Genomic DNA, 25,808 nt, shown 5'->3' with positions numbered 1-25,808 from the left:
AAACTCACAAACCACAAGATCATGACCTGAGCCGAAATCAGGAGTTGGACACTTAACCTACTGAACCACCTAGGCACCGTAGGAACTCCCATATACATTTATCCAGATTCAGAAATTTTTGTCCCATGCTTTGTCCCTCTCTCTTTGTGTGTGTGTGTGTGTGTGTGTGTGTGTGTGTGTGTGTACATGCATATATACACATGTACATATATGTACAGATTTTTTTAACAATTTGAGAGTAAGTTGGAGACACTATGCCCCTTTATCCCTGGATACTTGGGATGTATCTCCTAAGAACAAAGATATTGCCTTACAATGACTGCAGTACAGTTATCAAAATCAAGAAGTGAACATTTCACATTACTCTCTAACCCATGGTATATATTCAAACTTTGGCAAATGTCCCAATGGTATCCATTACAACCATGTGCTTTTCCCTGGCCAGAGTCCAATCCAGGATCATACGTGGCATTTACCTGCCATGTCCCTTGTCTCCTTTTATCTAGCAGGGTCCCTCAGCCTTTGTCTTTCCTGACCTTGATGTTTTTTGAGAAGTACTGAGCAGCTATTGTAGAATGTCCTCCCTCTAGGGTTTGTCTGTTTTCTCCTGGTTAGGCTCCAGTCATGTGTCTTCAGCAAGAACACTACTGCACTGATGTTGTGTCCTCCTCAGTGCCTCACATTGGGGGGGCAGGCTCCCGGTGTCCATCTGTCCCCATAGTGGAGATGTCAGCTTTAATCATTCGGTTAAGTTGGTGTCTGCCGTGTGTTTCCACTGTGAAGTGGCTCTTTCTCCGTTTGTAACTAATAAGTACTCTCTGTAGGGAGACGCTTTGCAGCCGTGTGCGTGTCCTGTTTTTCATCAGACTTTCACCCTCTAGTTTGGGCAGTCATTGGGGATTACCTGCCTCCATCCCTTTACTAGTTTCTGCTATGGAGAAGTTAGCTTTGGGAGATTCTTACTCTGTCTCCCAGCTCATGAATCTTACTATAGAGCAGCAGAGCAGTCATTGTGACAAGTCCAGTCTGTGCACCGAAAACACTCTGGAAAAGATGACAAGGTGTAGAGGACAGAAGCTACGAAAACAGTCAACAGATGTGTCCCTGCAAAAGAGACCGAGCCAATGAAAACGACAAAAGGCAGTGAGAGAGGTGAAGCCGGGCTTTAGAAACAAACACTTGAATTTATAGATCAGAAGAGTTCACCTGAAGAGAGTGGGGAGAGAGAATCCCAAGCAGGCTCCGCACTGTCAGTGCAGAGCCCAATGTGGGGCTCGAACTCACAAATCATGATATGACCTGAGCCGAAATCAAGAGTTGAATTCTTAACCGACTGAGCCACCCAGGCGCCCCTCTTTTGCCATTTTCAATGCCAGCAAACACAAGGGCAGAGAAGGAGAGTTTTGATAAGGAAAAAGATTTATCTCAAGAATTTTATGCACAGTCCACTTTGCGAGGACCTCAAAAATGTGACACTGCTTGGAAGGACCTGAAACGCATTCCAGTTCTCTAAACCTGGTCTCACCCGTTGCCCCACAGAGACTCTTGGTTTATCTTTACGTCTTCTGTCCTGCAGCACAACTGCTTCCCGCGGGTGAGGAGCCCAGAAAGCATTTGTTAATACAGTCACATGGAGCCCCGTGTCCTCATTTCTTCTTTCTGCTCCAGTCCACTGGCCTCCCTGTGGTTCTTCAAACATGCTGAGCACACTGCCCACCTCAAAGCCACTGCACTGGTGTTCCTTCTGCCAAAATGCTCTTCCCCTGTCTATCCACACATCTAGCACCCCACTTCCTTCAGGTATTTATTCAAAAGTCGTTTTCTGCTTGAGGCTTTCCCTGTTCAACCTGCGTCACAACCCACACTCCCTTCGCCCTTGACTTAGTTTTTCTCCTTAGCATTTCTCACTATTACTGCGCGGTTTATGTTACTTATATTCCATCTCTCCAATTAGAATATAAGTACCATGAGAATAGATATTTCTGCCTAAATAGATGAGTCTCTAGTGCATTCACAAGACCTAGAGCAAGCAACTGCTGGCATATAGGACGTACAATATAAATACCTGTTGCTCTTTGCTCTCTCTCTCTCTCTCTCTCTCTCTTTTTTTTTTTTTTTTTTTTTTGTTAGCGAAACAAGAAAGGAATTTATCCTACTGCTTTTATTGTTGTGATCAGTGTTTTCTGCAGAGCCAGGCAGTTAAGCAATCCATCTATGTCATCAGAGACCCCGAGTCTTCTGTCTCTGCTCTATCAGCCTCCAGCCCTTTGGCTGCCCAACTCAGTGCCTACGGTACAGACAGTCTCCACAAACATTTACCCAATACATAAAAGTGTAGATTTCCATTTCTCTCAGTAGAGGAAAAATCCATATAGGAGACACATAACTTCAGACTTCCTTCCCTTAATAGGATACAACGACAGAATGGCAAAAAGCTTACATTTTGCCTTTCAAGTAGTATTTGTTAGAGGTGTGTGTTTGTGTGTGTGTGTGTGTGTGTGTGTGTGTGTGTGTGTGTGTGTGTGCGCGCGCGCGCGCAGAGAGAATTGAGGTCCCCCCCCCCCACCAATTTTGATTAGGTTCCTATGTGGCCCCTGTTCTATTATATATAAATCTTTCAATCTTATTTGCTGCACTAACAACTGGCCAACTCCCTTTGGGATATTTTACTAATTTTTTTTTTTTAACGTTTATTTATTTTTTGAGACAGAGAGAGACAGAGCATGAATGGGGGAGGGTCAGAGAGAGGGAGACACAGAATCTGAAACAGGCTCCAGGCTCTGAGCTGTCAGCACAGAGCCCGACGCGGGGCTCGAACTCACGGACTGTGAGATCATGACCTGAGCCGAAGTCGGCCGCTTAACCGACTGAGCCACCCAGGCGCCCCTATTTTACTAATTTTAAGAAAGACATGGGGCTAATTTAGAGACAGGTGGCCAGAAAACAGTGAGGAGTCCAGAGACTGTGGCATATGAGGGAAACAGAAGACTTCAGAGAACAAGGTGTTTGTCTTCCAATGCTTGATGAGTTCTCGTCAGAGAGAGGGAATACTGATTTTATTAAGTGATATGCCCATCTATAGGGCTAGGAAAGAAACACGTAAGGAACTTAAGGAAACAGTTCCTAGGGCCTGAAATAGGGTACATGCAAAGAAAGTTGTTCTCTCTCCAAGCTTGAGCAGTGAATCCAGTTAGTTGTCTCCAAAAAGTTGTGCACACACAGGATGTTCCATTGAGGTACAGGTCAGAGGTAAAAACACTGTCACTAAAATCATTAGGAAGAAGTTCATCATTACTGTATGGAATGTGAGGGGGGATCAATAGCATGAACTTCACCTACTTGTTGGTTCTCAGCAAATGACAGTTCACCTGAGCCCAGCTACATCGATTTTCAATTTGCCGAGTTTTGTTTTTTTTTTAAGTTTATTTATGTATTTTGAGAGAGAGAGAGCACGAGTTGGGTAGGGGCAGAGAGAGAGGAAGAGAGGATTCCAAGCAGGCTCCGTGCTGTCAGCAGAGCCCAACACGGGGCTCGACTCACAAACTGTGAGATCGTGACCTGAGCTGAGATCAAGAGTCAGATGCTTAATGAACTGAGCCTCCCAGGCGCCCCACAAATTACCTAGTTTTAAGTAAAATAACCCATGAGGAAATGGACAAGTAGCTTTGAAAGATTCCTGCAATAAACTTAGATTGAAAATCCTACTAAGAACACAAACCAAAGGAACAAATAAGCAAACAAACAAAACATGGTAGAACTGACACTTTTTATTAAGTTGTGTGGTCAAAAAAAAATTTAGAGACCCCTGGCCCAGCTGATCGTCTGTCACTGTTAGAATTGGAGTTAACACTGAACTTTGTAGCGGGGGCCAGCAAGTCCTTGGAAATCCTCTTTCTTTGGCAGTTGACTGTTCTCAGCAGATAGCCCTGCGTTGGGAGAAACCAGTCCTCTTCTGGCCTTCATGACCACTTCAGACCCTCTTCCTCCCTACGGGCATTACAACGCTGTGAATAGGCTGATATTTTAGCAATTATTCCAGTTTCTTTCCCCCCACCCCCCTGAGCCCTGTGGTTAGGCATAGTCTCTTGAACACAGTTCCAGCCCCCACAGAGAAGGTTGTTTCCATCAGTAAACAGACAAATGGATGTAGATAGATTAGAGTTTTTAAATACATAAAATCAGATACAGTTAGCAACCTATTGGAACTCTCAGTATCTTTCCTGGGCAGTCTGTTGGCCAGTCTGTGCTGCTTTATGAGTGGTACCACAAAGCCAAGACTCATCTTTGCCTGATCTAAGAAACCTTATCCTTTTGATCTCTGAAATCAGGATCAGGAAGAAAAGACAATAGTGAATGAACAATAGGAGCCAGGAGGCTTTGTGGATGTCTCCAATGACCAGTTGAAGGAGAGGGGACTTGTGGAGGGATGGTCTCTCTGGCTGTGCTAGAGCTGTGTGGCGTTAGCTTTACTTTAAACTTGAAATTAAGTCTTTGATGGTGGGAGAGGAGGCATTGCTTCCTCAAGGACCCGGAGTTTAAGGAACTTTGGCTTGGACCAACTCTAGAAACAGATTAAAACATTCGAGGAGGACTTGAACTGGAAAAGGGTTGGGTATACGTGACTGCAGAAGGATTCAGGTCCTTCTGAATGGCTGTGAGATGCTCTTCCTCAGGTAAATCTGGACTCAGCTACTGTGCTAAGTGAACCCCGTGGCTTCGCCTGTGCGCATTATTTGTACTGAGGTTTCCCATTGGGAGGTGCAGAGTGGTTCCTGATATTCCTACACTTGGCCTGAGTTTATGCTGTGGACATCCTGCCACTGAGGGTGGCTGAGAGGAGAAAAGAGTGGGAACTTTTACTGGAACAGTAGCCTCTAAGGAGAACCTTCCCTGGGGAGGCAATTCTCAATTATCAGGCCCAGAGGCCACATCTTCCAGACTGATCAAGGAAAAGTTTACCCTCCTTTCTCTTTCTGTGAACCCACCACCTCCCAGTCCATTTTCTGGACAATGATGCCACCTAATGGGAACCAGTAATAACTTTCAGAGCATTTAAGTGAGGATGCCTACCTTTTTAATATAACTCACATTTCTCTGCTTTGTACCTTGCTACCTATTCAGTGCTGTTTGCAAGCTTCTGGTGAGGTCAGGCTCACCAGTACATAGGCAGTCAGGATTTCACAATACTGTTAAGTATTTTTAGATGGCCATAAATACATATATCAAAGAATCATACTGTACACTTCAAATAGATTTCAGTTTTGTCAATTATACCTCAGAAAAGCTGAAAAAAACATTAATTAAAAAAAATTGGTGGGGCACCTGGGTGGCCAGGTCATGATCTCACAGTCTGAGTTCAAGCCCCGCGTTAGGCTCTGTGCTGACAGCTCAGAGCCTGGAGCCTGCTTCGGATTCTGTGTCTCCCTCTCTCTCTGCCTCTCCCCCACTCGTTCTCTCTCTCTCTCTCTCTCTCTCTCTCTCTCTCAAAAATAAACATTCAAAAAATTTTTTAAAAATTGGTACAAATGATGTAAATTAATGTAAATAAAAAACCAGATGTACACAAAGTAGAAATGAATGGAGATATACCAAAATGATAATAGGGGCTGGATTAGGCTAGTGTGGTTGTGTTTTCTAAATGCTTTATAATACAATTTGTGGGGTTTTTTTTTTGATTAATCATAAGTGTACTTTTTTATATAGACAGTAATTACAGTTGGAAAATACAGAAATAGAAACAAGAAAAACAAAATCACCCATAACTCCACCACTCAGACATACCTACTGCTTACATTTTGGTGGGTTTCTTGTCTTTTTTTTTTTTTTTTTTTTAACATAGCGTTTATGTATTTTTTTTCTTAATTGTAATCATTCTGTGTGATTCTTTTATCATTTACTATTACTTTAGTAATCATTCTGTTGCTTTTATGATACCAAAAAATCATCCTTTAGACAAAGCTGTTTCCAGGAAACCCTAATGCACCATTTAAATACATTAGGTTCCAAGAAACCTGACCTTAAAATAATTCTTATACTCTTATTTGTGCTGTTTGTTCGTGTACATAGAGATACCTTCAAAAGCCAGTCAGGGAACAGGAAAAAAAGTAAGGAAATGATTTTAGAATTTATAGGTAAAAGTCAACTGAGCCCACTGGGATTGAGAGGTGATAGGAAGTGGTTCCAGATCCACAGCACCTGGTCATGTGCCAGCGCCACCTAGTGGTGTGGGTTATGAACAGTCTGAACTCTCTGCCTCGCATAGGCGGGTCTGGGAGCTGGACTCTCCTGGCTGGGGACCTTGCTTCAGTATTCTGCCTCTTCTCTCTGCTTAGCCTACTGAAAATAGAGCAAGACTACCTGTCAGCACACGGATATATAGACATACGGATCGAGATTTGCATTAGGAGCACCAAATGGGCACTGTGAGAAAGAAAGAAAGGGCTCCCAGAGTCTATGAAATGAAAAATTCAAATGGAAAGACAGCAGTTTGGAAACGTAGCCCTTGGGCTGCCTCCAGATCATCCTCCATATTGCACATCTCTTTTCAGAGCAAATCTCTTCTCCACTTGTATGTAATTCATTTACCTTATTATGCAGGAAAATGTATGTCAGTCCTTTCTGGCAGATATATGTTTGGGCTCTTGGGGAGGCAGGTAGGACCAGAGAAAACACTCTGGTTTGTTAAAGCTCTAAACGGCTGACATGAATCCAGTTCTGCCATTTAGTAGCTCTGTGAACTTGGCTATGGCTAAGCCACTTAATCTTTCTGAGCTGTTTCTTCATCCCTCGAATGGGGTCATCACAGCTTCTTTGCTAGGTTATAAGGAATAGATGTATTGCCTAGCCCTGTGCTTGTAGTGAAGGGCTCAATAAATTGTAGCTCTTTTTTTTTTATATAATAAAACCCTGATTGTTAACTCAGATTGGATTAAAACAATTTAATTCAGTTCACCAATTCTAGGACTTACAGGTTTTTCCCACTTTAAATCTCAGAAATCAGGATGTGTCAGTGGCATGCCAGTGGTTTTTTTCCTTCTTAACAGTTCTATAAAATAATGGTACTTCTTGCATTTGCTGGTGTTTTCAAGGAAATGTGGTAATTAGGTTAGCTGTGTTTGAAGTGCTACAGGGAGACCTGTTTTAAGTGCTCTTGGATTGTGTCTGTAAAGCCTGAACATGACAGCTGATTCCATGAGGTCTCACGGTGACAATTCCCCACTGGTCTGTTTCCCAGCCTCAGACTTGAGCTTGTGAGCTACTATTTCTATGAAATTTATTTGGAAAGGGTGTGTTGAACCTTTTAAACTTCACTGAGATTACACAGAGCACAGATGATAACTCAATCACCTATATATAGCATTTTGTACTGCACAGCATACATGGAGTAAATATATGTTTTTTTAAAGAGTAGGTATGTGGGAAGGTGAGTGTAATCCCTCCTCTAATTCTGTTGGTTCTGTCCCTGCTGTGTAGACTGCTACTTTCTTTCCAGGGCTGTCTGAGGGCTGGATGGGCTATTGCATGGAAAATACCTGGCACATATTGGACACAGTAAATAACAGCGGATTGTATTCTCTGTCTCCTTGGTAACTATGCCTAGTTTTTTTCTCTGTTTCAGTCTAATAAAGTTCCTGTTGTTCAGCCCCCGCATCACATGCACCCGTTGACGCCCCTCATCACCTACAGCAACGACCACTTCTCCCCTGGCTCCCCTCCCACACATCTCTCCCCAGAGATTGATCCAAAGACAGGTGAGTCATCTGCCGCCCAGGCTGGCCCCTGTGCAGAGAGCTCCAGTGGGGCAGGCTTGTCTTCTCAGGGAACATAATGACCCTGGAATCGGCAGCCCTGGGTTCAGGTCATGTCTTCAACTCCCAAGAGCCCATAACCCTGCCTACTGACATTAGCCCTTTCAGTGTTTTCATCCACACCTCCTGTGTCCCTTCCGCATCATCGAGGCATTGTGAGGATTAAAGGAAATTCTATGAGGCAGTGTCAGGGCCTGGCTCCACAGTAAGGAGATGGCACTCTTCTGCCATAGATTCTTTACTTTATTTAGACTCTCTTAATACTTTGGGGTGCAATGAGCTGGAAGTGGGGGTGGGTGGGAATCTTTTTCACTGACCTTGAACTCTAGCCCAGCTGGAGGCTGTGCCTTCCTAAACCAAGACCTTTGCCTTACACTGAACATTTTCAAATAGAGTTACCAATCTAGCCAGACTTCTAAGTATAGCTTTAAAGAGGTAAGGCCGAGCTGGATTTTTCTTTTCTTTTTTCTTTTCTTTTCTTCTCTTTTTTTTGAATTGCTCACCAGAACTGACCATCTTAGGGAAACATAGCTTCATCAAATTCCCAGAGTTGCAGTGGCTCAAAGTATTTTTGGAACCCCCCTTTAAGGAAATCAAAGTTACTGTAAGTTACAAATAATGAGGAGGACAAAAGTGGAATAGAAATCCAAAGTTTACTTCTCCATGAATGAGGCAGGTTTTCTAAAGGGGTAGTTAGCTGATGACTCCGGAGAATGTCTTGGGTCTCTCAGTCCAAGATTTCTGGCCCCTTTCTTGGATGACTCCTATGTAAGCAGCTGGAAATTACTCCTGCTGATAGGTGGGATCCATGTAGCCAGAGAGAGCTGGCTGTGTTTGTCCTGCCTTCCTTGAATATGTCCTTGACTCACCAGCCAGCAGAGCTGGAGAGATGACAGAAGGCAAGGACAATGAAAGGCCTTCCGTGCTCCAGCACACTTGGGGACATGGGGCAAGGGACTTCCCATTTGGTGTTATTTTAAGGTGCTTTGGTAGGGCCAGGGAACAGTCTGACACATGTCTCTTTGAAGCAGGAATCCCCCGGCCCCCTCACCCATCTGAGCTGTCTCCATATTACCCACTGTCTCCTGGAGCTGTCGGACAAATCCCTCATCCTCTCGGCTGGCTCGTCCCGCAGTAAGGAAACTAGCAGACTTTCTTACCCTCCTTCTTCCTCATGCTGTGCTCGGCCTCCTGTACCTCCAGCGTGCTCTGGGATCTGTGTGCAGCACCCCCACCTCCCACAGTGGAGCTCTCTCATCAAAGCCCACAGCTCAGACCTCCCTTCTCTCCCTTGGGCAGCTAGCTCCCCACTCTTACTTCCTACTTCCTGCCCTCTGTCTTTCATCCTTTCTTCCAGCCCCCTCTCCTTCCCTGTCCTGAACAGTCCCATTGTAACCAGTATGCTGACCAGATTTCCGTGCTCCCGGCCCTTATAGGCAAGGACAGCCCATGTACTCCCTTCCTCCTGGTGGCTTCCGGCACCCCTACCCTGCCCTCGCCATGAACGCCTCAATGTCCAGGTGAGTCCCGGGACTGGGGGCTGTGAGCATGAAGTTCCCTTGCAGTGAATGGTCCTCTACTCGTGTCCTTGTCATTTGTGACCATGAAAAGCTTTCTCTTGGCCCTAAACTGGGAGGCACGGGCTCACCTTTTCTCCCCACCCCTCTTTGCTGAGGCGCCTCCTCGCACATACTGTATGGTCGGAATGGAGACCACAGACTCGGCTCGTTCTTTGCCCATCTCTCTAAGGGAAGAATTTCAAAGCCCTAGTACTCAGCATCCCCACACGTCCCCCCACCTGCTGGGCTTTGTGGCACTGAAGCCAGAGACTGGAGATGATTAGTGTTTCCTGAAGTGATGTCAGGAGAGGGAACAGCAAAGGGGGCTCCTGTCCCAGGGGCCAGATCTACCTGACAATGGTACCTGTGGTCACAAAGGAAGTGGAACCCACGGCATATGGTGTGGTTCCCCATTGCGGACACTGGCCTCTGACCCGCCACACCTTCTTTTGGATTTTCATCCTACCTGCATCCAGTACGAAATACAGGAGTCCTGTGCGTTTGTGTGGGAAGGGGAGGTTTGTTGGGTGTTTCCCAAACCTGGTTCTGTCGAGGTCAGTGAATGGGCTTCCATTCCTCAAAGTCTGCCGTGGCAGAGGTATTTACCGAGCTCTGCCATAAAGGCAGGCAGCCACCAGGTCCTCTGCCGGGTGACAAGCATTCAGCCTGAACCCTCGTGTTGTCCACTTGTCTCCCCCCTGATACACAGCCTGGTTTCCAGTCGGTTCTCTCCTCACATGGTGGCTCCGGCCCATCCTGGTCTGCCCACCTCAGGGATTCCCCACCCCGCCATCGTCTCCCCCATTGTCAAGCAGGAGCCAGCACCCTCCAGCCTGAGCCCCGCCGTGAGCGCGTGAGTATCAGGCAGCCTGGATGGGATGGTGGCCAGTCTCCAAGCGGCAGATGCCATTTATTTTTCTCCCTGGTGGCATTTAGCAGGCAGCCAGCAGCCTCCCTCAGCCATACCCTTTCTCCTAGGAATTGCTCCCTTTGACTCTCTGTGTCCCCACCCTCTCAGACATCTTTTCTCACAGTGAGGAGAGTTTTACAGACAGGATTTAGAGGCTGAAAGAGGACCTGAGAATGCTTTTGGCTTCCTTCCCCCTCTCCCTTATGCATGAAAACATGAGCCCTTAAGGGAGGATTTTCTCCAGGTCCATAGCTGACCGGTAGCGGAGTTGAGACTACCAGCAAGGCCTGTGCTGTGTCCACTGAGCCATGAAGACAGCAGGAAAGCCAAAGTCCACGCCTCATGGCGGGGAGACTCCCTCTTGCTTCTGCCCAAAGCGCCCTGCCCCCTTTCCTCTCTATCACCTGTGACAGGGGGCTCTCACCAGCTCCTCTGCTCCTTCAGGAGCCTTTCATAGACTATGGCCTGAGGTCATCCCAAGGCTGAGGGCTGCTTGTGGAAGACACTCGGGGGCTGTAAGCAGCCGTGGCAACTTGAATGGATGACAGCCGGTCATCCCTCCTCCCCGCGGGCACTCGTGAGGGGCATGGATTGCGGGTCAGGTGACAGGGTGACCACTGACTCTTGCTAACCGACAGCTTTGTGACTCCCCAGGAAATCACCAGTCACGGTGAAAAAGGAAGAAGAAAAGAAACCCCACGTGAAGAAGCCTCTTAATGCCTTCATGTTATATATGAAGGAGATGAGGGCCAAGGTGGTGGCCGAGTGCACCCTGAAGGAGAGCGCGGCCATTAACCAAATCCTGGGAAGAAAGGTAGGATCCGCTGTTTCCCTCCAGGCTGTGCGGGTCAGCGACCCCCGCATTCCTGCTCCCCGTCATCTCTGACCCTCTCTCCGCAGTGGCACAACTTGTCCCGAGAAGAACAGGCCAAGTACTATGAACTGGCCCGGAAGGAGCGGCAACTTCACTCCCAGCTCTACCCGACCTGGTCAGCCCGGGACAACTACGTACGTGTCCCCTCGGGCCCCGACGGCAGCGTCTGCGAGAGGAAGCGGGGAGGGGGACGTGGCTGCATTTATAGAGGACACTTAAGGCCAGGGAGAGGCTCTATTGCTCTAGAAATAAGGAAGGCATTTTAATTCTCAGGAGGTCAACAAGCACATGGTGTTGACATCCTATGGACCGAGGTAAATCTGTACCCTCTCATTTGAGGTGGATTCAGCCTTCGAGTCCATAAGTCAAGGTGCAGTGCGAGCTATGTTCTGGCTCTGGTGGCAAGGGTGTCACCAGCCAAGGGTTCTGAACCTGGGGCTTGGAGAACAATGTATGAGCCTCAGCTGGCATTTTTTTCTAATGTTTATTTTTAAAAGAGAGAGTACAAGCAGGGGACGGGCAGAGAGAGAGGGAGACAGAATCCAAAGCAGGCTCTGCTCTGTCAGCCCAAAGCCCGACATGGGCCTCGAACCCATGAGCCATGAGATCATGACCTGAGCCAAAGTTGAACGCTCAACCGACTGAGCCACCTCAGCTGGCATTTCTAATAACTCTTCGAAACAAGACAGATTTTGTATGTCTGTTCTTATTTGCTTTTTTTTTTTCTTTCTGGTGAGAGGCCTCAGAACTGCCTTAGATTTTCAGTGGGGCCTGAGTCCCCTCAAAAAAGATCGAGAATCACACTGGAGCAGTGCCCAAGGGCACTGAAGGGTGAGGCCTTCCAAGGAGGCCAGGACACTGGGTTGGAGGGGGAAGAATCGAATGGGGAAGGGAAGGCACCTTCCAGGAAGGCTCCTCAGAGGCTTCTGTGGAGAGTGTGACCTGAGTGACTCCCCTCCACCCCCAGCTTCTCACCCAGGGTCAAGGGCAGTATGGGCAGTATGTTCTGTCCCCCTAAAGAGCTGTCCCTGGTTACCCCTTTCTTTGGCCATAATTTTCAGGGTAAGAAAAAGAAGAGGAAGAGAGAAAAGCAGCTGTCACAGACACAGTCCCAGCAGCAAGTCCAAGAGGCAGAGGGTGAGTCCTAAGGAGGGCGCTGGCTCTTCTTCCCGCCGTCACACTCGCGCTTGCCTGTGGGTTGTTCCTGGCTCTCTGAAGGGTACAGCGACAGCGCTGTTTCATAATAGCTGCCATTTTCAGGGCCTCTGCCTCTTGGGAGCCTCTTGCATACCCAGGTGAGTGTTCTTATTATCCCCTTTTTAGAGATGGCAGATTAAGAGGCTCAGAGAAGTTGGATCTTCCCAGTCATTCCGCTTGTTAAATGGCGGAGGCAGGATTTGATCCCAGCACTCTCCCACTTCAAAGCCTAGGCATTCAGTTCAGCTGAGTTGCATCTTATTTGAGGGTTCTCAAATAAATGTATAAGGTAAAAATTGGAGATATTTGAAATGACCTCTGGAATTCAGTCGGGAAGGGGGCGCAGCAGAGACCGACATGCCACCTATTTGTGAATCCAATAGAAGCAGGTTTCCTGCAAGGTTTGGTTGGTCGAACCCCGAAAGAGTTTGCTTGGTATGGGGACCGCTTTGTGCCAAAATGATGTGCTCTGTCTTTTCACACTGCGGCCACACCTGGCACGGAGATGCTCATGCGGTGACAGGCGTTTAGGTCATGCCCCTCACTTTGTGCCCCCACCTCATGCACACCTCTGGACGAGTGTAGAGCAGCTGGTACCAACATGCTGTTACTCTCTTCTTCCTCCCTTTCTCTTTCTTTTCTTTCGTCTATATAATTTGTACATTCGTTTACGTACGAGGACACATAAGTAAAGTGTGTACGTGCTGCCCAACCCACCGTATACCTCCCTGGTTAGCAGGTGCTGTGCCCTCTCTGATAGCACCCTAAGGCAGAGATTTTAAGGCACATTGAATGGAGATCTGTCTCCCGCAGTGGTAAGATTTAGGCAAGGAAGGTGACGGTGCGATAGACCGAGCTGTTTTCCCTGCTATCAGATGCTGAATAGGTCTTTGTCACTTTGACGTTGCCCCTTCTCCGTGCTCTAGGTGTCCCTGAATGCAGCTTCCTGGTCTTGAAAGCCTCAGATGTAATTTCAGGCCCTCCCTCCCCTCCCACTGAGCATCCTTGTGTTCTGCCTCACCCACAGCCACTAGCTGCTCAGCCTTTCGTGTATCTTTTTTCCCCCGTAGGTGCTCTGGCCTCCAAGAGCAAGAAGCCATGTGTTCAGTACCTGCCCCCCGAGAAGTCGTGTGACAGCCCTGCCTCTTCCCACGGCAGCATGCTCGACTCCCCGGCCACCCCCTCCGCGGCCTTGGCGTCGCCTGCTGCCCCTGCTGCAACCCACTCGGAGCAAGCCCAGCCCCTCTCCCTCACCACCAAGCCGGAGAGCCGGGCCCAGCTGGCTCTACACTCGGCCGCCTTCCTGTCCGCTAAGGCGACAGCCACCTCCTCTGGCCAGATGGGCAGCCAGCCCCCACTCCTCTCCCGGCCCCTCCCCCTCGGGTCCCTGCCCACAGCTCTGCTGACTTCCCCCCCCTCCTTCCCCACCACGCTCCATGCCCACCAGGCCCTCCCGGTCCTCCAGGCCCAGCCTCTTTCCTTGGTTACCAAGTCTGCCCACTGAGCTGCCCCCTGACCTATGCAGGCTGTCAAGTGACTCGTCAAGTAGTAATGATTCAGAAGAAACAACGGGGGAAAAAAAAAAAAAAGGAAACTTTATTGGTCAATATTTGACCACTCTGGACTGTTCTGTAAAGTGACTGGTAACAACAGCACTTTACGTTTTGTAGATGTAACCAGTAGCTGATCTTGAGGCTTTTTTAAAAAACAAAACAAAACAAAACAAAAAAAAAAAATCTTTAAAAGAAAGAGAACTGAAAAGTAGCGTGTTATTCTTCCTGTATGTGCAGTGGTGGATGGGCCTGGGCAGAAGACCCCCTTCTCTCTACCTCTTTCACTTTCTGCCCTGCTCCCTGTTCTCATCGCTCCCACGTGCCCCCCTCCCTTCCCAGTCCGCATGTTGGCCATCTCTGGGCCTCTAGCCTGCTGCCTCTTCATCTAGATGGCGCTCCTGGACATTTTCTTTTCCCTCACCAAGTGTTTCTCCTTTGCTCAGCTCCGTGGGTTCTTGCCTTCATCTCCGTCCTCTGCCCAGGGTAAGGCTGTCATCACGTGAGAAGCCACCTTTGCCTGATTTGTCTCCACCAGCATCCCTTTTTCCTCAGTGGGCCCTAACCCAACAACCTCCAGCTTTTGGTGGGAAGAGAGGTCCTCCGAAATGGTTCTTCCCCCACATTTAAAGGGATTCAAGGTGCCTGCCACTTCCTTGGTGAAGAAGTCTCTGTGCCACCCCCTCACCAGTCCAGACCTCTTCTCCTGGTCCCAGAGTGGCAGACGAGACCTGGCCCCCAGGCCTGGCTCTTGTCCCCTGGGTCAGTGCTAGCACAATCTGCCAAAGGTCGAAACTCCCTCCTCCCTCCCCCCATCACCTCACATGCTTCTTCTGTGTGTATTTCTTTTTGTTTTTATGGGGTTTTTTGGAGCAATTTAAACTTCCAGTTGTTTATTTTCACAAAAGAAAATAAAATTGCAGTTGCAAGACCTTTTCTGAGTATTTTAGTCCTTCTGTTGAATCAAGCCCCCATCTTCATACCAAGCCGTGTGCTGGATTTTTGTGGGGCCCGGGGAGGGGAGAATATGAAAACATGCCTGACGGAAAAATGCAACCCAACGTTCAGCCTCAAATGTACAGAGACCAGTCAGCATCAATAACTGAGATCCAAAGAGAGGAATCTTTATTTTCATTTATCTTATAATTGCCAAGATATAAGGGGGGCCTTTGTCATTTTGCATGGTACCTAACACCACCATTAATTTCTTGTCTAACAGCTTTATTGAGCTCTAATTCACATAACATGCGATTTACCCATTTGAAGTATACAATTCAGTGGGTTTTGTATGTTCAAACTTGTGCATCCATCATCACAGTCAATTTTAGGACATTTTCACTGCCTCAAAAAGGAACCGAAAACCCTTTAGAAGACATCCCTAATTCCTCCCCTCAACCCCCACAGTCCCAGGCGACCACAAATCTATTTTCTGTCTCTGGATTTGTCTACTCTGGACACGTCATTTTTTTTTTTTTTTTTTAAGCTTGTTTATTGAGAGAGAGAGAGAGCACAAGCCGGTGAGGCACAGAGAGAAGGAAAAACAGAATCCCAAGCAGGCTCCACGCCATCAACACAGAGCCCAATGTACAGCTCAAACTTGCAAACTGTGAGATCATGACCTGAGCCGAGATCAACAGTTCGATGCTTAACTGAGCCACCAAGGCACCCCTGCACATGTCATTTAAATGGGACCATACGGGGGGCTGGCTCAGTCAGAAGATCATGTGCCTCCTGATCTCAGGGACATGAGTTCAGGCCCCATGTTGGGTGTAGAGATCACTTAAATAAATAAAAGTTTTTAAAAAATAATAAATGGGATCATACAACACATGGTCCTTTTTCATTGACTTCTTTCAGCCTATGATTTTCAAGGGTCATCCATGTTGTAGCATGTCTCAGTACTTCATTCCCTTTTCTACTTGTGATGGTACAACATATGTAATATAAAATTTGCCATTTTAAGGGTGCCTGGGTGGCTCACGTAAGTTAAGCATCAACTCTTCATTTCAGCTCAGGTCATGATCTCACAGTTCATGGGTTTGAACCCCGCATCAGGTCCAGACTGACTGTGCCAGAGCCTGCTTGGGATTCTCCCTCTCTGCTCCTCCCCTGCTCACACACACACTCTCCCTCCCTCTCTCTTATAAAATAAACAAACATTTTAAAAATCTGTGGTTTTGTATTTAAAAAATTTTTTAATTAAAAAAAAATTTGCCATTTTAACTATTTGTAAATGTACTCAGTGGCACTCATTACATTCACAATGTTGTGTCACCACCAACACTATTTGCAAAACTTCATCACCCCAAACAGAATCTACATAACCATTAAGCAATAACCTCCCTCCATCCCACTGCCCCCCCCCACCCCAGCCCCTGGTAAACTCTAATCTACTTTCCATCAAATTTCCTTGAATTTGCCTATTCCAAATAGTCTATGTAAGTGGAATCATCAAACATTCGTCCTTTTGTGCCTGGCTTATTCGACTTAAATCAATGTTCTCCAGGCCATCCACTTTGTAGCATGTATCCAAATATGTTTCCTTTTTTATTTATTTTTTTTTTTTTGAGCTTTGCTAAAATACTTCAGTCTTCCTTTACCTTTTTGAGTACTTGCCAGGTTTTTTTTTGTTTTGTTTTGTTTTGTTTTTTTGTTTTGTTTTACCCTACTCAGACATAGCTTTTTTTTTTATTATAAATGTATATAATATAAAATTTACCATTTTAACTTAAAAAAAAATTTAATGTTTATTTTTGAGAGAGAGAGACAGAGCATGAGCGGGGAAGGGGCAGAAAGAGAAGGAGACACAGACTACGAAGCAGGCTCTAGGTTCTGAGCTGTTAGCACACACAGAGCCCGACGCAGGGGTCAACCCAAGAACTGTGAGATCATGACCCGAGCCGAAATCAAGAGTTAGACACCTAACCAACTGAGCCACCCAGGCGCCCCTTTTTTAACTTTTTAAATGGACAATTTAATGGTGTTAAGTACATTCACAACATCATGCACCATAACCACTGTCAATTTCCAGAACTATTTCATCATCCAAAACACAAACTACTCATTAAACACTAACTCCCCCTGACCCCCAGACTTCACGAACCTCTAATCTACTTTCTATTTATGAATTTTCCTATTCTCAGTTATCTCCTATAAATAGAATCCTACAATATTTTTGTCCTTTTGTGTCTGGCTTATTTCACTTAGCACAATGCTTTCAAGATTCATCTACATTGTGGCACATATCAAAATTTGATTCCCTTTTACAGCTGAATAATCCATTATGTATACAAGCCATTGTTTATCCGCTCATCTATTGATGAGTACATGGAGTTTTTTTATACCTTTTGGCTATTGTGAACTGCTTTGAACATATGAGTATGTTTGAGTCCCTGTGTTCAGTTCTTTAGGGTGTATATCTAGGAGTGGAATGGCTGGGTCATACGGTTAACTCTGTGTCAACTTTTTGAGGAATTGCCAAACTGTTTTCCATAGCAGCTGCACCATTTTACATTCCAACCAGCAATATATGAGGGTCCAATTTCTCCACATCCTTACCAGCACAGTTTTTCTTTCTTTGTTTGTTTGTTATAGCTATCCTGGTAGGTATGAAGTGGCATTTCAGTGTGATTTTGATATGTATGTAATACTAATAATGTTGAGCATCTCTTCACATGCTTATTAGACAGTTTTCCCAGACTATTCTATTTGTTGAAAAGACTTCTGTCTTAGCACACCCTTATTGGAAATCAGCTGACCATAAATGTAGAGGCTGATTTCTGGACTCTATTGACTTCTATCCAACTCATCTATATGTCTTTATGCCAGTACCACACTGTCCTGATTACTGTAGCTCTGTAGTAAGTTTTATTTTTTTAACAATGTTTATTTTTGAGGGGGGGAGGGGTAGATTACTTACTTAAAAACTTTTTTAAAAAATCTTTAAAAAAAAAAAAGGTTCATTTATCAATTCACTTCTTTTAGCCAGAACAGTCACATTTCTGAAATAATTTGGTAAAAGATTTCTCACTTCTCTGTGATTCTTATTCTCTCCTCAGTAATGAGTGTGTGAGAGAGAGATTTCTTACAACAGGAAAACATTGAGAAGCATGTTAAAGAGTTTTTAAATAACAAAGTACTTGGTCCTGAAAACTATATTTATGCCACGTACTGTTCCTTGAAATTCTGAAGACTTTCAACTGACTAGAACTACATGGCATATAACCTAAAGATTGTACTCAACAGACTATTACAGTGTTATTTCCCCTGGTGGTTGTAGTATTTTTTGGTAGGATTACATTTCAACCTTAGTTAACTGGAATATTTTCTGATGTACTTTTGTGTCTCACAAAGACTTATGTCCTGGACATCATTTACTCCTAATCTGGCTCTACTCCAGCCTCATCACCTGCCATTTTCCTTATTGTCTGTTATCTGGCAATCCTGTCCTCGTCTTTAAGACTTACACGAAATGTCATGTTCCCACCTGCCTCCAGACCTTTGCACACACTGTACACTCAGCCAGGAGAGCTCACCTTTTCCCCTCAACTTCACCTGGGAAATACACTCTTTGGCTCTCAGCCCAAAAGTCCCTTTCTCAACAGAGATCACAGTTTCGGCACTTTGCTTTCTTGGCATTTCTTAGAATGCATACTCACACACACACAATTTCCATAAATAATTAATATTTGTATTCTCCACTAGATTACATGCTCCATTAAGTTAGCTCGCCTGGCAAATGTTTATAAAAGGATTTCAAGCGGTAATTAATGTATAAACAACAGCACTTTAAACAGTGGGATACAACTATTTACCCAATAATATCAACTTGGAGGAAAATGGATATGCATAGAAAAAAATACACCAATTAAGACAGAAAAGAAAATGAATGCTTTTGTATTTGTTTAAAAAAAACTCACGCTAGATGGGAACACAACAAAGGTAAGTGGTAACCTGTAGAATGGTAGGGAGCAAAAACTTTCTAATGTATACCTCTTTTTTTTTTGTATACCTCTTTTTTAATATCCCATTTTGATTTCTGAACCATTAGAATATATTACCTAATCAAAAATATTAAATGTTTGCAAGACAGAAAATACACTAAAACTTTAATAGTGATTATCCTGGAAGAGTGGGACAACGATTTTGTTTTCTATTTCTACAGGTTCACTAAATTTTCTACAGTGAATATGAGTAATTTCCATGACCAGAAAAAGCATGTATTTTTTGGAAAAGATCTCTGGGGACCTCGGAGAGCAGTTTCTGTGGGGTCGGGAAAGAGAGGAGCTGGGATGGGAAGACTCCCGCTACAAAGGTGGCAGGATGGGTGTCTGTTTCCAGATAGGAGACACCAGAGTACAGCACGTTTGTGTGCTACAGCGAAAGAACCACGAGAAAGGGAGAAGTTCAAAATGTGAACACAGGTTGGAGCCAAGAGGGGCCGAACCCCAGTGACGTCACTCCCATGGGATCACCCGCGGACCAGGGAGCTCCTGTTCGACCTGTATCGTCTCGGAAGTACAAGGGGAGAGAAGAAAAGGAGAGTGATGTTTGTAGCGGCTGCTATGCAGAGAAGAAACCTGGAAAAGGAGGAGACTGTTAGATGCCTGCACTGAAGAATTGGACCACAGCACAGAGTAAGAGAGGAACCACCAGACGCTCAGGCCTTTTCGTAAGCTCCTCCCTTCGCCTGAGCGTGCGGCGGAAGACGCACGCAGGAAGGGGCGGAGCCAAGGGCACTAAGAGCGCGCACGCGCGGGTCTCGCGAGAGCAGTAGAGGGCGGAAGCACAGTTAGTGCAGGATGCGGTTCCTGGTTGCGTTGATCGTGCTGAGCGTCGTAGTGGCGGGTAAGACCCCCCCCCCAACTCCCACCCCAAATAATCCCACTCTCACCCCTAGGCCCACCATCCTCACCGCCCCGGGTCGCTCTCTGAGCTCGCTACTTCCCTGCCGTAGTCACTCCTCCGCTTGCTATCACCCACCTCCCCCGTTTGCCAGTTGCCTCGGTTTCATCTAGCTTTGAGGGCTCCCTTCTCTTGGCCTCCCTCTCTTCAGGGCCAACTGGTTTCTCTGTTTCAGTAGACCTACCGCTAGAAAACTCTAGCCAGTCGCAGCCTCAGGCTACGGGAGACGGCTCTAGCAAGGGGAAGTCCCAGGTGCAGTCCACAGAAGATGACTCTAACAAGGAGAAGCCCCAGCTTCAGTCCACGGGAGTTAACTCTAACAAGAAGTCTCAACTGCAGTCCTCGGGAGACGGCTCTAGCAAGGTGAATCCACAGCCACAGTCCACGGGAGACGGCTCTAGCAAGGTGGATCCCCAGCCACAGTCCACGGGAGACGGCTCTAGCAAGGTGGATCCCCAGCCACAGTCCACGGGAGACGGCTCTAGTAAGGTGGATCCCCAGCCACAGTCCACGGGAGACGGCTCTCGCAAGGTGGATCCCCAGCCACAGTCCACGGGAGACGGCTCTCGCAAGGTGGATCCCCAGCCACAGTCCACGGGAGACGGCTCTCGCAAGGTGGATCCCCAGCCACAGTCCACGGGAGACGGCTCTCGCAAGGTGGATCCCCAGCCACAGTCCACGGGAGACGGCTCTAGCAAGGTGGATCCCCAGCCACAGTCCACGGGAGAGGGCTCTCACCAGGTGGATCCCCAGCCACAGTCCACGGGAGAGGGCTCTCGCAAGGTGGATCCCCAGCCACAGTCCACGGGAGACGGCTCTCGCCAGGTGGATCCCCAGCCACAGTCCACGGGAGAGGGCTCTCGCCAGGTGGATCCCCAGCCACAGTCCACGGGAGACGGCTCTCGCCAGGTGGATCCCCAGCCACAGTCCACGGGAGAGGGCTCTCGCAAGGTGGATCCCCAGCCACAGTCCACGGGAGAGGGCTCTCGCAAGGTGGATACCCAGCCGCAGTCCTCTGGAGACGGCTCTCGCAAGGTGAATACCCAGCCGCAGTCCTCTGGAGACGGCTCTCGCAAGGTGAATACCCAGCCACAGTCCACGGAAGATGGCTCTAGCAAGGTGGAGTCTCAGCCACAGTCCGTGGGAGACAGCCCTAGTAAGGTAAAGCCCCAACCGCAGTCCACAGGACAGGGCTCCAGCAAGCAGAAGCCCCAGTCCCAGACAACGGGAGATGACCCTAGCAAGGAGAAGCTGCAGCAGCAGTCCTTGAACTCCAACAAGCTGGTCTCCAACCCCTCCTCTGATAACAAGGAACCCACCAATCCTGACTTAAACATACCAGCTGACAAAGATACCTCTCTGCATGCTTCTAGAGGTGAATCTGGGGAGACAGTATTACTGGACTCTGACCCCACTTCTCCACAGCAGGAGAGAGAAGGTAAGTCTTCAGAGCTTACAGAAGATGTGGAGCCCAAGAAGGCTGAGGAAGGCGATACAGAGCCTGAAGGTTCACCGCCCCAAGAAGAGAAAGAGATGCCCGGCCTTGCCTCCAGTGAGAACCGTGAAGGAACACTTTTGGATTCCATGGGTAGGGAGAATGATGACCTTTATAAAGACAGTCTTGGAAGTGCCAGTGCAGAGAGCAGCCACTTCTTTGCATATCTGGTGACCGCAGCCATACTTGTTGCTGTCCTCTATATTGCCTATCACAACAAGCGGAAGGTAAGTCAAGAGTTGCCTTAAGAAGAGGAATGGGATTTCCTCCACCCTGAAAGTTTGGTGTGTGGGCCGGTATCTATCACTCATCTGCCTATGAGCACTGGGGATTTTAAGACAAACTTCAGTTTATCCTCAGATTCTGCTACGGCTCTCTACTCTCATTTTATAAATGATTTGTTTTCATGTCAGATACCTTTGAGTGCCCTCTGCTGCTGTATTAGGTGCTAAGTAAGGACATTATTGTGATCTGACCTGAATTGGGGTCTCCTCCCATAATCTTAAACTTAGGTCCTTCCTTTACAGCCTTAGAGAACCTGAGTACCTGACAGTTCGTAAATACAGTACTCTGAAGATGGTGAATGATTTCTAGTTTCCTTTCCCAAGCTTTTACCTTCCGTCTGCAATGGCAGAAAGAGTGGTTACATAGTCTTTGACATCAACAGCAGAGAGCCCAGGGACTGTCTTCTACAGTCAGTTGAGTTTCTGATTAGAAGAATGGCCAGAAATTGCATGGAGACACTCATCTTTTACTACTTTAGCAATGTTTGGTGTACAGTAATATCTGTTGCTTAGCAACCACTCTGATGACAAAATGATTGCATTTCGTATTGAGTCCTAAGAATTTAGCAGTTTCTACAGCCTGGTTAAAATTGGAGCGTTCAATTTGTCAATATGCCTATGACTGTAAGGAATGAGGGAAGACGTTTAACAAAAAGGTGTTCCTTATTCTACAACCAGAAAGTAACCGTAGATGTGAAAGTGGTAAGGTTAAAGTGGAGCAAGTGTGGGGTGAAAAAGTACATTTGCAGATAAGAAATGATTATTGCTTGTGAGTAAAAAAGGAGTGTCTTATCCTAGAGCTTTCTGGGGAGGAGTTGGCAGATCTTTGTACTCTTGAGTAAATCATATAGACTCCCACAAGCCAAAGCCCAGAACAGTCTTCTTCCCATCTGTTACTTCATACTTAGTAGTATAAAAGATTCTGAGGTGACTGGAGGCCCTGTCCTCCTTAAAATTGTCATAACTTAAAGAGGTCTCTTTGTGGGTGTACTACTCTTTCACTGTCAGGGTCCTTAACAAATGTACTACCAGGTGATTACCTCTGATTTCAGAGACTGAGATCTGTCATTGTAGAGTCACTTGTTAATTTCATTTTCCTTTCCCCAGATTATTGCTTTTGTGCTAGAAGGAAAAAGATCTAAAGTTACTCGACGGCCAAAGGCCAGTGATTACCAGCGTTTGGACCAGAAGGTAAGGAAAGAAGCCCCAGGTCTGTGGGAGGGATAGGCAGTCTCAGATAGGCCCAGCAGAGCACTTATATTTGACACGATGGCCGTTGCCCCACCCTTTGCGGACCACAAAGTAGAGATGTCCATATGTACGTGTCTGCAATATGAGAGCTAGTAGAGACCTCCACGTGCTGTAAGTCAGCTCCCTCCCTTGACAGAAGAGGAAATTCAGGCCCAGAAACCTGATTCCTCCTCCCCGCCCCCGCACCGAAGTTCCCACTACAAATTTGTGTCAAAATCAAGACCTGATGGCAACCCCCTAGGCACCCATCCTGTGCTTTTTGCACCGAACCAACACTTCACAAATTTTAGTAGGCACATGAATCACCCTGGGAATTGTATTGAAAAGTCTGACTGATTACATATGGGTGGAATCTCTGCTTCTACGTTTCTAGGAAGTTCCCAGGTGACATCACATGCTGTGGAGCCATGCTTTAGGTAGCAGAGCATTTGATTACACTCCCCGAATACCAGTGAGTCCAGAAACATCTAGGCCTCCAACTCTAGAGATCAGCCCTACTAAACTGTGGACTCGATTTCCTAAGTGCAGCCAACTCACGCCTGCCAGAAAATAAAGCATTCTTTCCACCCCACAGAGTAGGAGCTGAGCAGGATTCTCTCCAAAAGCAGCCTGAGTGGGAACAGGGTATTTCCACTGCCTTGCCAGCACACACCCCTCCTTTCCCCTTCTATGTAAGGACAGTCAGGACATTGGTAAATAGTACTTGGTGGCTTGACTGTAAGTTTTCCTAAGACTCCCTACAGGTAACGCAGTTCACATGTATAGCCCATACCAGCAACAGAATAAACCACTCAGCTCCAAACACCTTTGCTAACTAGCCCAGTAGGTCAACTTCACAATTTAGCCTTGGCCTAGTACCTTTCCGGATAATTGACTTTAAGGATTCATTTCCCTTTCCTAATTAAAATGCACATGTAAACAATTCAAAACAACACAGAAATACTACAAAGCAGAGACCAGGATTTCCATATTCCTTTCACCAAGTGTGTATCTTTCTAGTATATGTTTGATTTCAAACTGACTTTAAAAATAATTTTAGTGCTTTTATTTTACCGATTGCTCTTTGTATGTTAGAGCGGCAGCTTATCTTAATTCTGAATTTTTTCCCTGAACTGCAACTCCTATAGGATCTTGCATTCCCCTAGATTCATAGCAGTGAGGTGTATTCCCCTGGAAGGAGATTAATGTCACAAATGAATTGTGTTGCTCTCGTTTCAGATTTGATTTCTGTGTTCTTGAGAACTTTGTCCTCCCTGCTGATTTGTTTTTAAATCAAGAGAAATGAAGAAAAAAAAGTACTGTGACCTAAGAGACACCCCCTCCTCTAGGGTTTGGTGGCAAATCGGGCCTGGCAGAGGCGGGGGGGTATTGCTTAGCTTTTTGCACCTGCACTTTGGTGACCTTGTACTCCTGTGTCCCCATCACCTATGCTGGTGTCTTCCATCCTTTCCTCCTCTGAGTGTGAGTAGAGGGAGCATGTGGGAAGCCAGCTATGACCAAAGGGAGACCTCAGCCCCAGGCAGGCTACTGCTGCTGACTGCCTTCCCTTGGGCCTTGGCCCTTTCATAGTTACCCCTTGAAAACAGCATTGCACCCACCACAAGTTATCTTTGCAGACCTAGGAGAAAACTCACCTGCAGGTTGAGGTGCTTCTATACCAAGGCCTCATCTGGAGGGACGTGCCCTACAAAAGATGTAGAAGGTGAATGCTGACGGGCAAAGGGCTACTTTGAATACGTAATTCTCTTCAAAGGCTTCAGCAGCAAACCCAAACAGCTTTTAAAAAGTGCTTTATTGCCTGCAGTCCAACCTGTCTAGTGTAAGTTCTTCACATTTTCCTGATATTTTCGTATTACTTAAGACAAAGTGAGTCAAATTCCATTTGGTTGTACTGAGCATAAAACTGAACTTGGGGATTCTGGAAGTAAAGCTGTAAAGCCACGGTTCCCGTCACAGATTTTTTAAAATATAGTTATGATTATTGAAAATACTGTGCTTGTCTATACTCATAATTGTAACAGGAACTTTTTAAAATAGGGTGAGCTCATACTTTGCAGCAGAAAATGTGCAGGAGGGTTTGGTTTTGACCTGCATTATTTTCCTAGGGTTTTATGAAAGGTTTCCCATAAACTCTGTTTGACATTTGTTGCCTAAAATAGACAAATTAGACTTGTAGTCAGAAACTAACTGTACTGTCTCTTTTACCTTAATCTAGTTAATGGTTCTGTATCTGATATAGGATGTCAAGGGTAATTAGTAAAAACTCTCCTTCCATTCCATGTCAGAGGTTGTTAAAACTTCAGAAATTCAGAGAGTTCCCCTGGGGTAACTGAGGGTAGTGTTTTGGATCATGCTGTGGTTTGAAGTTTTACTTAAGTCCGTTCTAGCTGTGCTACCTATTATAGAGAGCCTAGAGAGAGTTGTTCTGCAGAGAAAAAATGGAATTAGAATAGCTGATCTCAGGGAAATACAAAGAATGTGGGAAGTGAGGGGTGGGATGAATTCTGTGCTGCTGAAGTCATTCTGCAGAAAGGACCATCCTGTTGGCACATTACCTTGCACCTCACTTAAAACAGCATGGCTTTGAGTTGAGATTTATGGAGACAAGGAATAAATGAATGATCTCGGCGTCATGCCCTCTTCCTGTGCATCAGTCTTATAACACTTTCCTCTGAGGAATTTTCTGTCCGGCTCTCCTAGCATTCTATAAAACCACAGTTCCCCTTTGCCTACCTTTCCTTCTCCCCTCTGATGTTTTCTGTTTCTCCGTCTACACTAGCACCTTTCCTTCTACCTTTATGCATGCCCAGATTTCCCGTTCCCATCCATCCTGTTTGTTACTCCTTCCCTTCGTAACCTTTGTACACTCATGTCGGTCCCTGTCTTCCTACTAGTAGTGTTTTTCCTGAGGTTCAGATCGCCAAAGGTAATGGCTTATTCTCAAAGCTTAGTCTTGTTCTGGATAGAACTGAACAT

General features: G+C 46.3%; 2 protein-coding genes across 11 annotated transcripts in view; both read left to right on the top strand.

The window, feature by feature from the left end:
• TCF7L1 (transcription factor 7 like 1) overlaps positions 1 to 14,831 on the top strand; it is a 158,749-nt gene extending 143,918 nt beyond the window's left edge. For 2 of the 4 annotated variants that reach the window (XM_086700717.1, XM_086700715.1), the window contains 8 exons: positions 7,619 to 7,751; positions 8,840 to 8,942; positions 9,245 to 9,328; positions 10,077 to 10,220; positions 10,932 to 11,091; positions 11,178 to 11,285; positions 12,213 to 12,288; positions 13,419 to 14,831. In XM_086700717.1, coding sequence (XP_086556843.1) covers positions 7,619 to 7,751; positions 8,840 to 8,942; positions 9,245 to 9,328; positions 10,077 to 10,220; positions 10,932 to 11,091; positions 11,178 to 11,285; positions 12,213 to 12,288; positions 13,419 to 13,852 — 1,242 coding nt within the window. In that variant the 3' untranslated portion in view covers positions 13,853 to 14,831. Of the gene's footprint in view, positions 1 to 7,618; positions 7,752 to 8,836; positions 8,943 to 9,244; positions 9,329 to 10,076; positions 10,221 to 10,931; positions 11,092 to 11,177; positions 11,286 to 12,212; positions 12,289 to 13,418 lie in introns of all 4 variants that reach the window. The other 2 variants (XM_086700716.1, XM_086700714.1) reach the window with 1 other exon arrangement.
• Positions 14,832 to 19,316: 4,485 nt separating this feature from the next.
• TGOLN2 (trans-golgi network protein 2) lies at positions 19,317 to 24,823 on the top strand. 7 transcript variants are annotated; one of them, XM_086700720.1, is made up of 8 exons: positions 19,317 to 19,745; positions 19,978 to 20,090; positions 20,130 to 20,501; positions 20,544 to 20,627; positions 20,712 to 20,795; positions 20,838 to 21,524; positions 22,689 to 22,772; positions 24,051 to 24,823. In XM_086700720.1, exons 1-8 carry the CDS (start codon positions 19,700 to 19,702, stop codon positions 24,054 to 24,056), a joined length of 1,476 nt encoding a protein of 491 aa, XP_086556846.1. In that variant the 5' UTR covers positions 19,317 to 19,699; the 3' UTR covers positions 24,057 to 24,823. The 7 variants fall into 7 exon arrangements, with proteins under 7 accessions (XP_086556846.1, XP_086556848.1, XP_086556849.1 ...); XM_086700722.1 differs by having other exon boundaries at positions 19,337 to 19,745; positions 19,978 to 20,501; positions 20,880 to 21,524; XM_086700718.1 differs by having other exon boundaries at positions 19,346 to 19,745; positions 19,978 to 20,501.
• Positions 24,824 to 25,808: the final 985 nt, after the last annotated feature.

Source organism: Puma concolor, chromosome A3, assembly GCF_028749965.1.
Source record: "Puma concolor isolate L17-30 chromosome A3, mPumCon1.1.hap2, whole genome shotgun sequence".
Lineage (NCBI taxonomy): Eukaryota > Metazoa > Chordata > Mammalia > Carnivora > Felidae > Puma > Puma concolor.
Note: the sequence above shows the minus strand (reverse complement) of the source record. Positions and strands in the feature narration are given on the sequence as shown.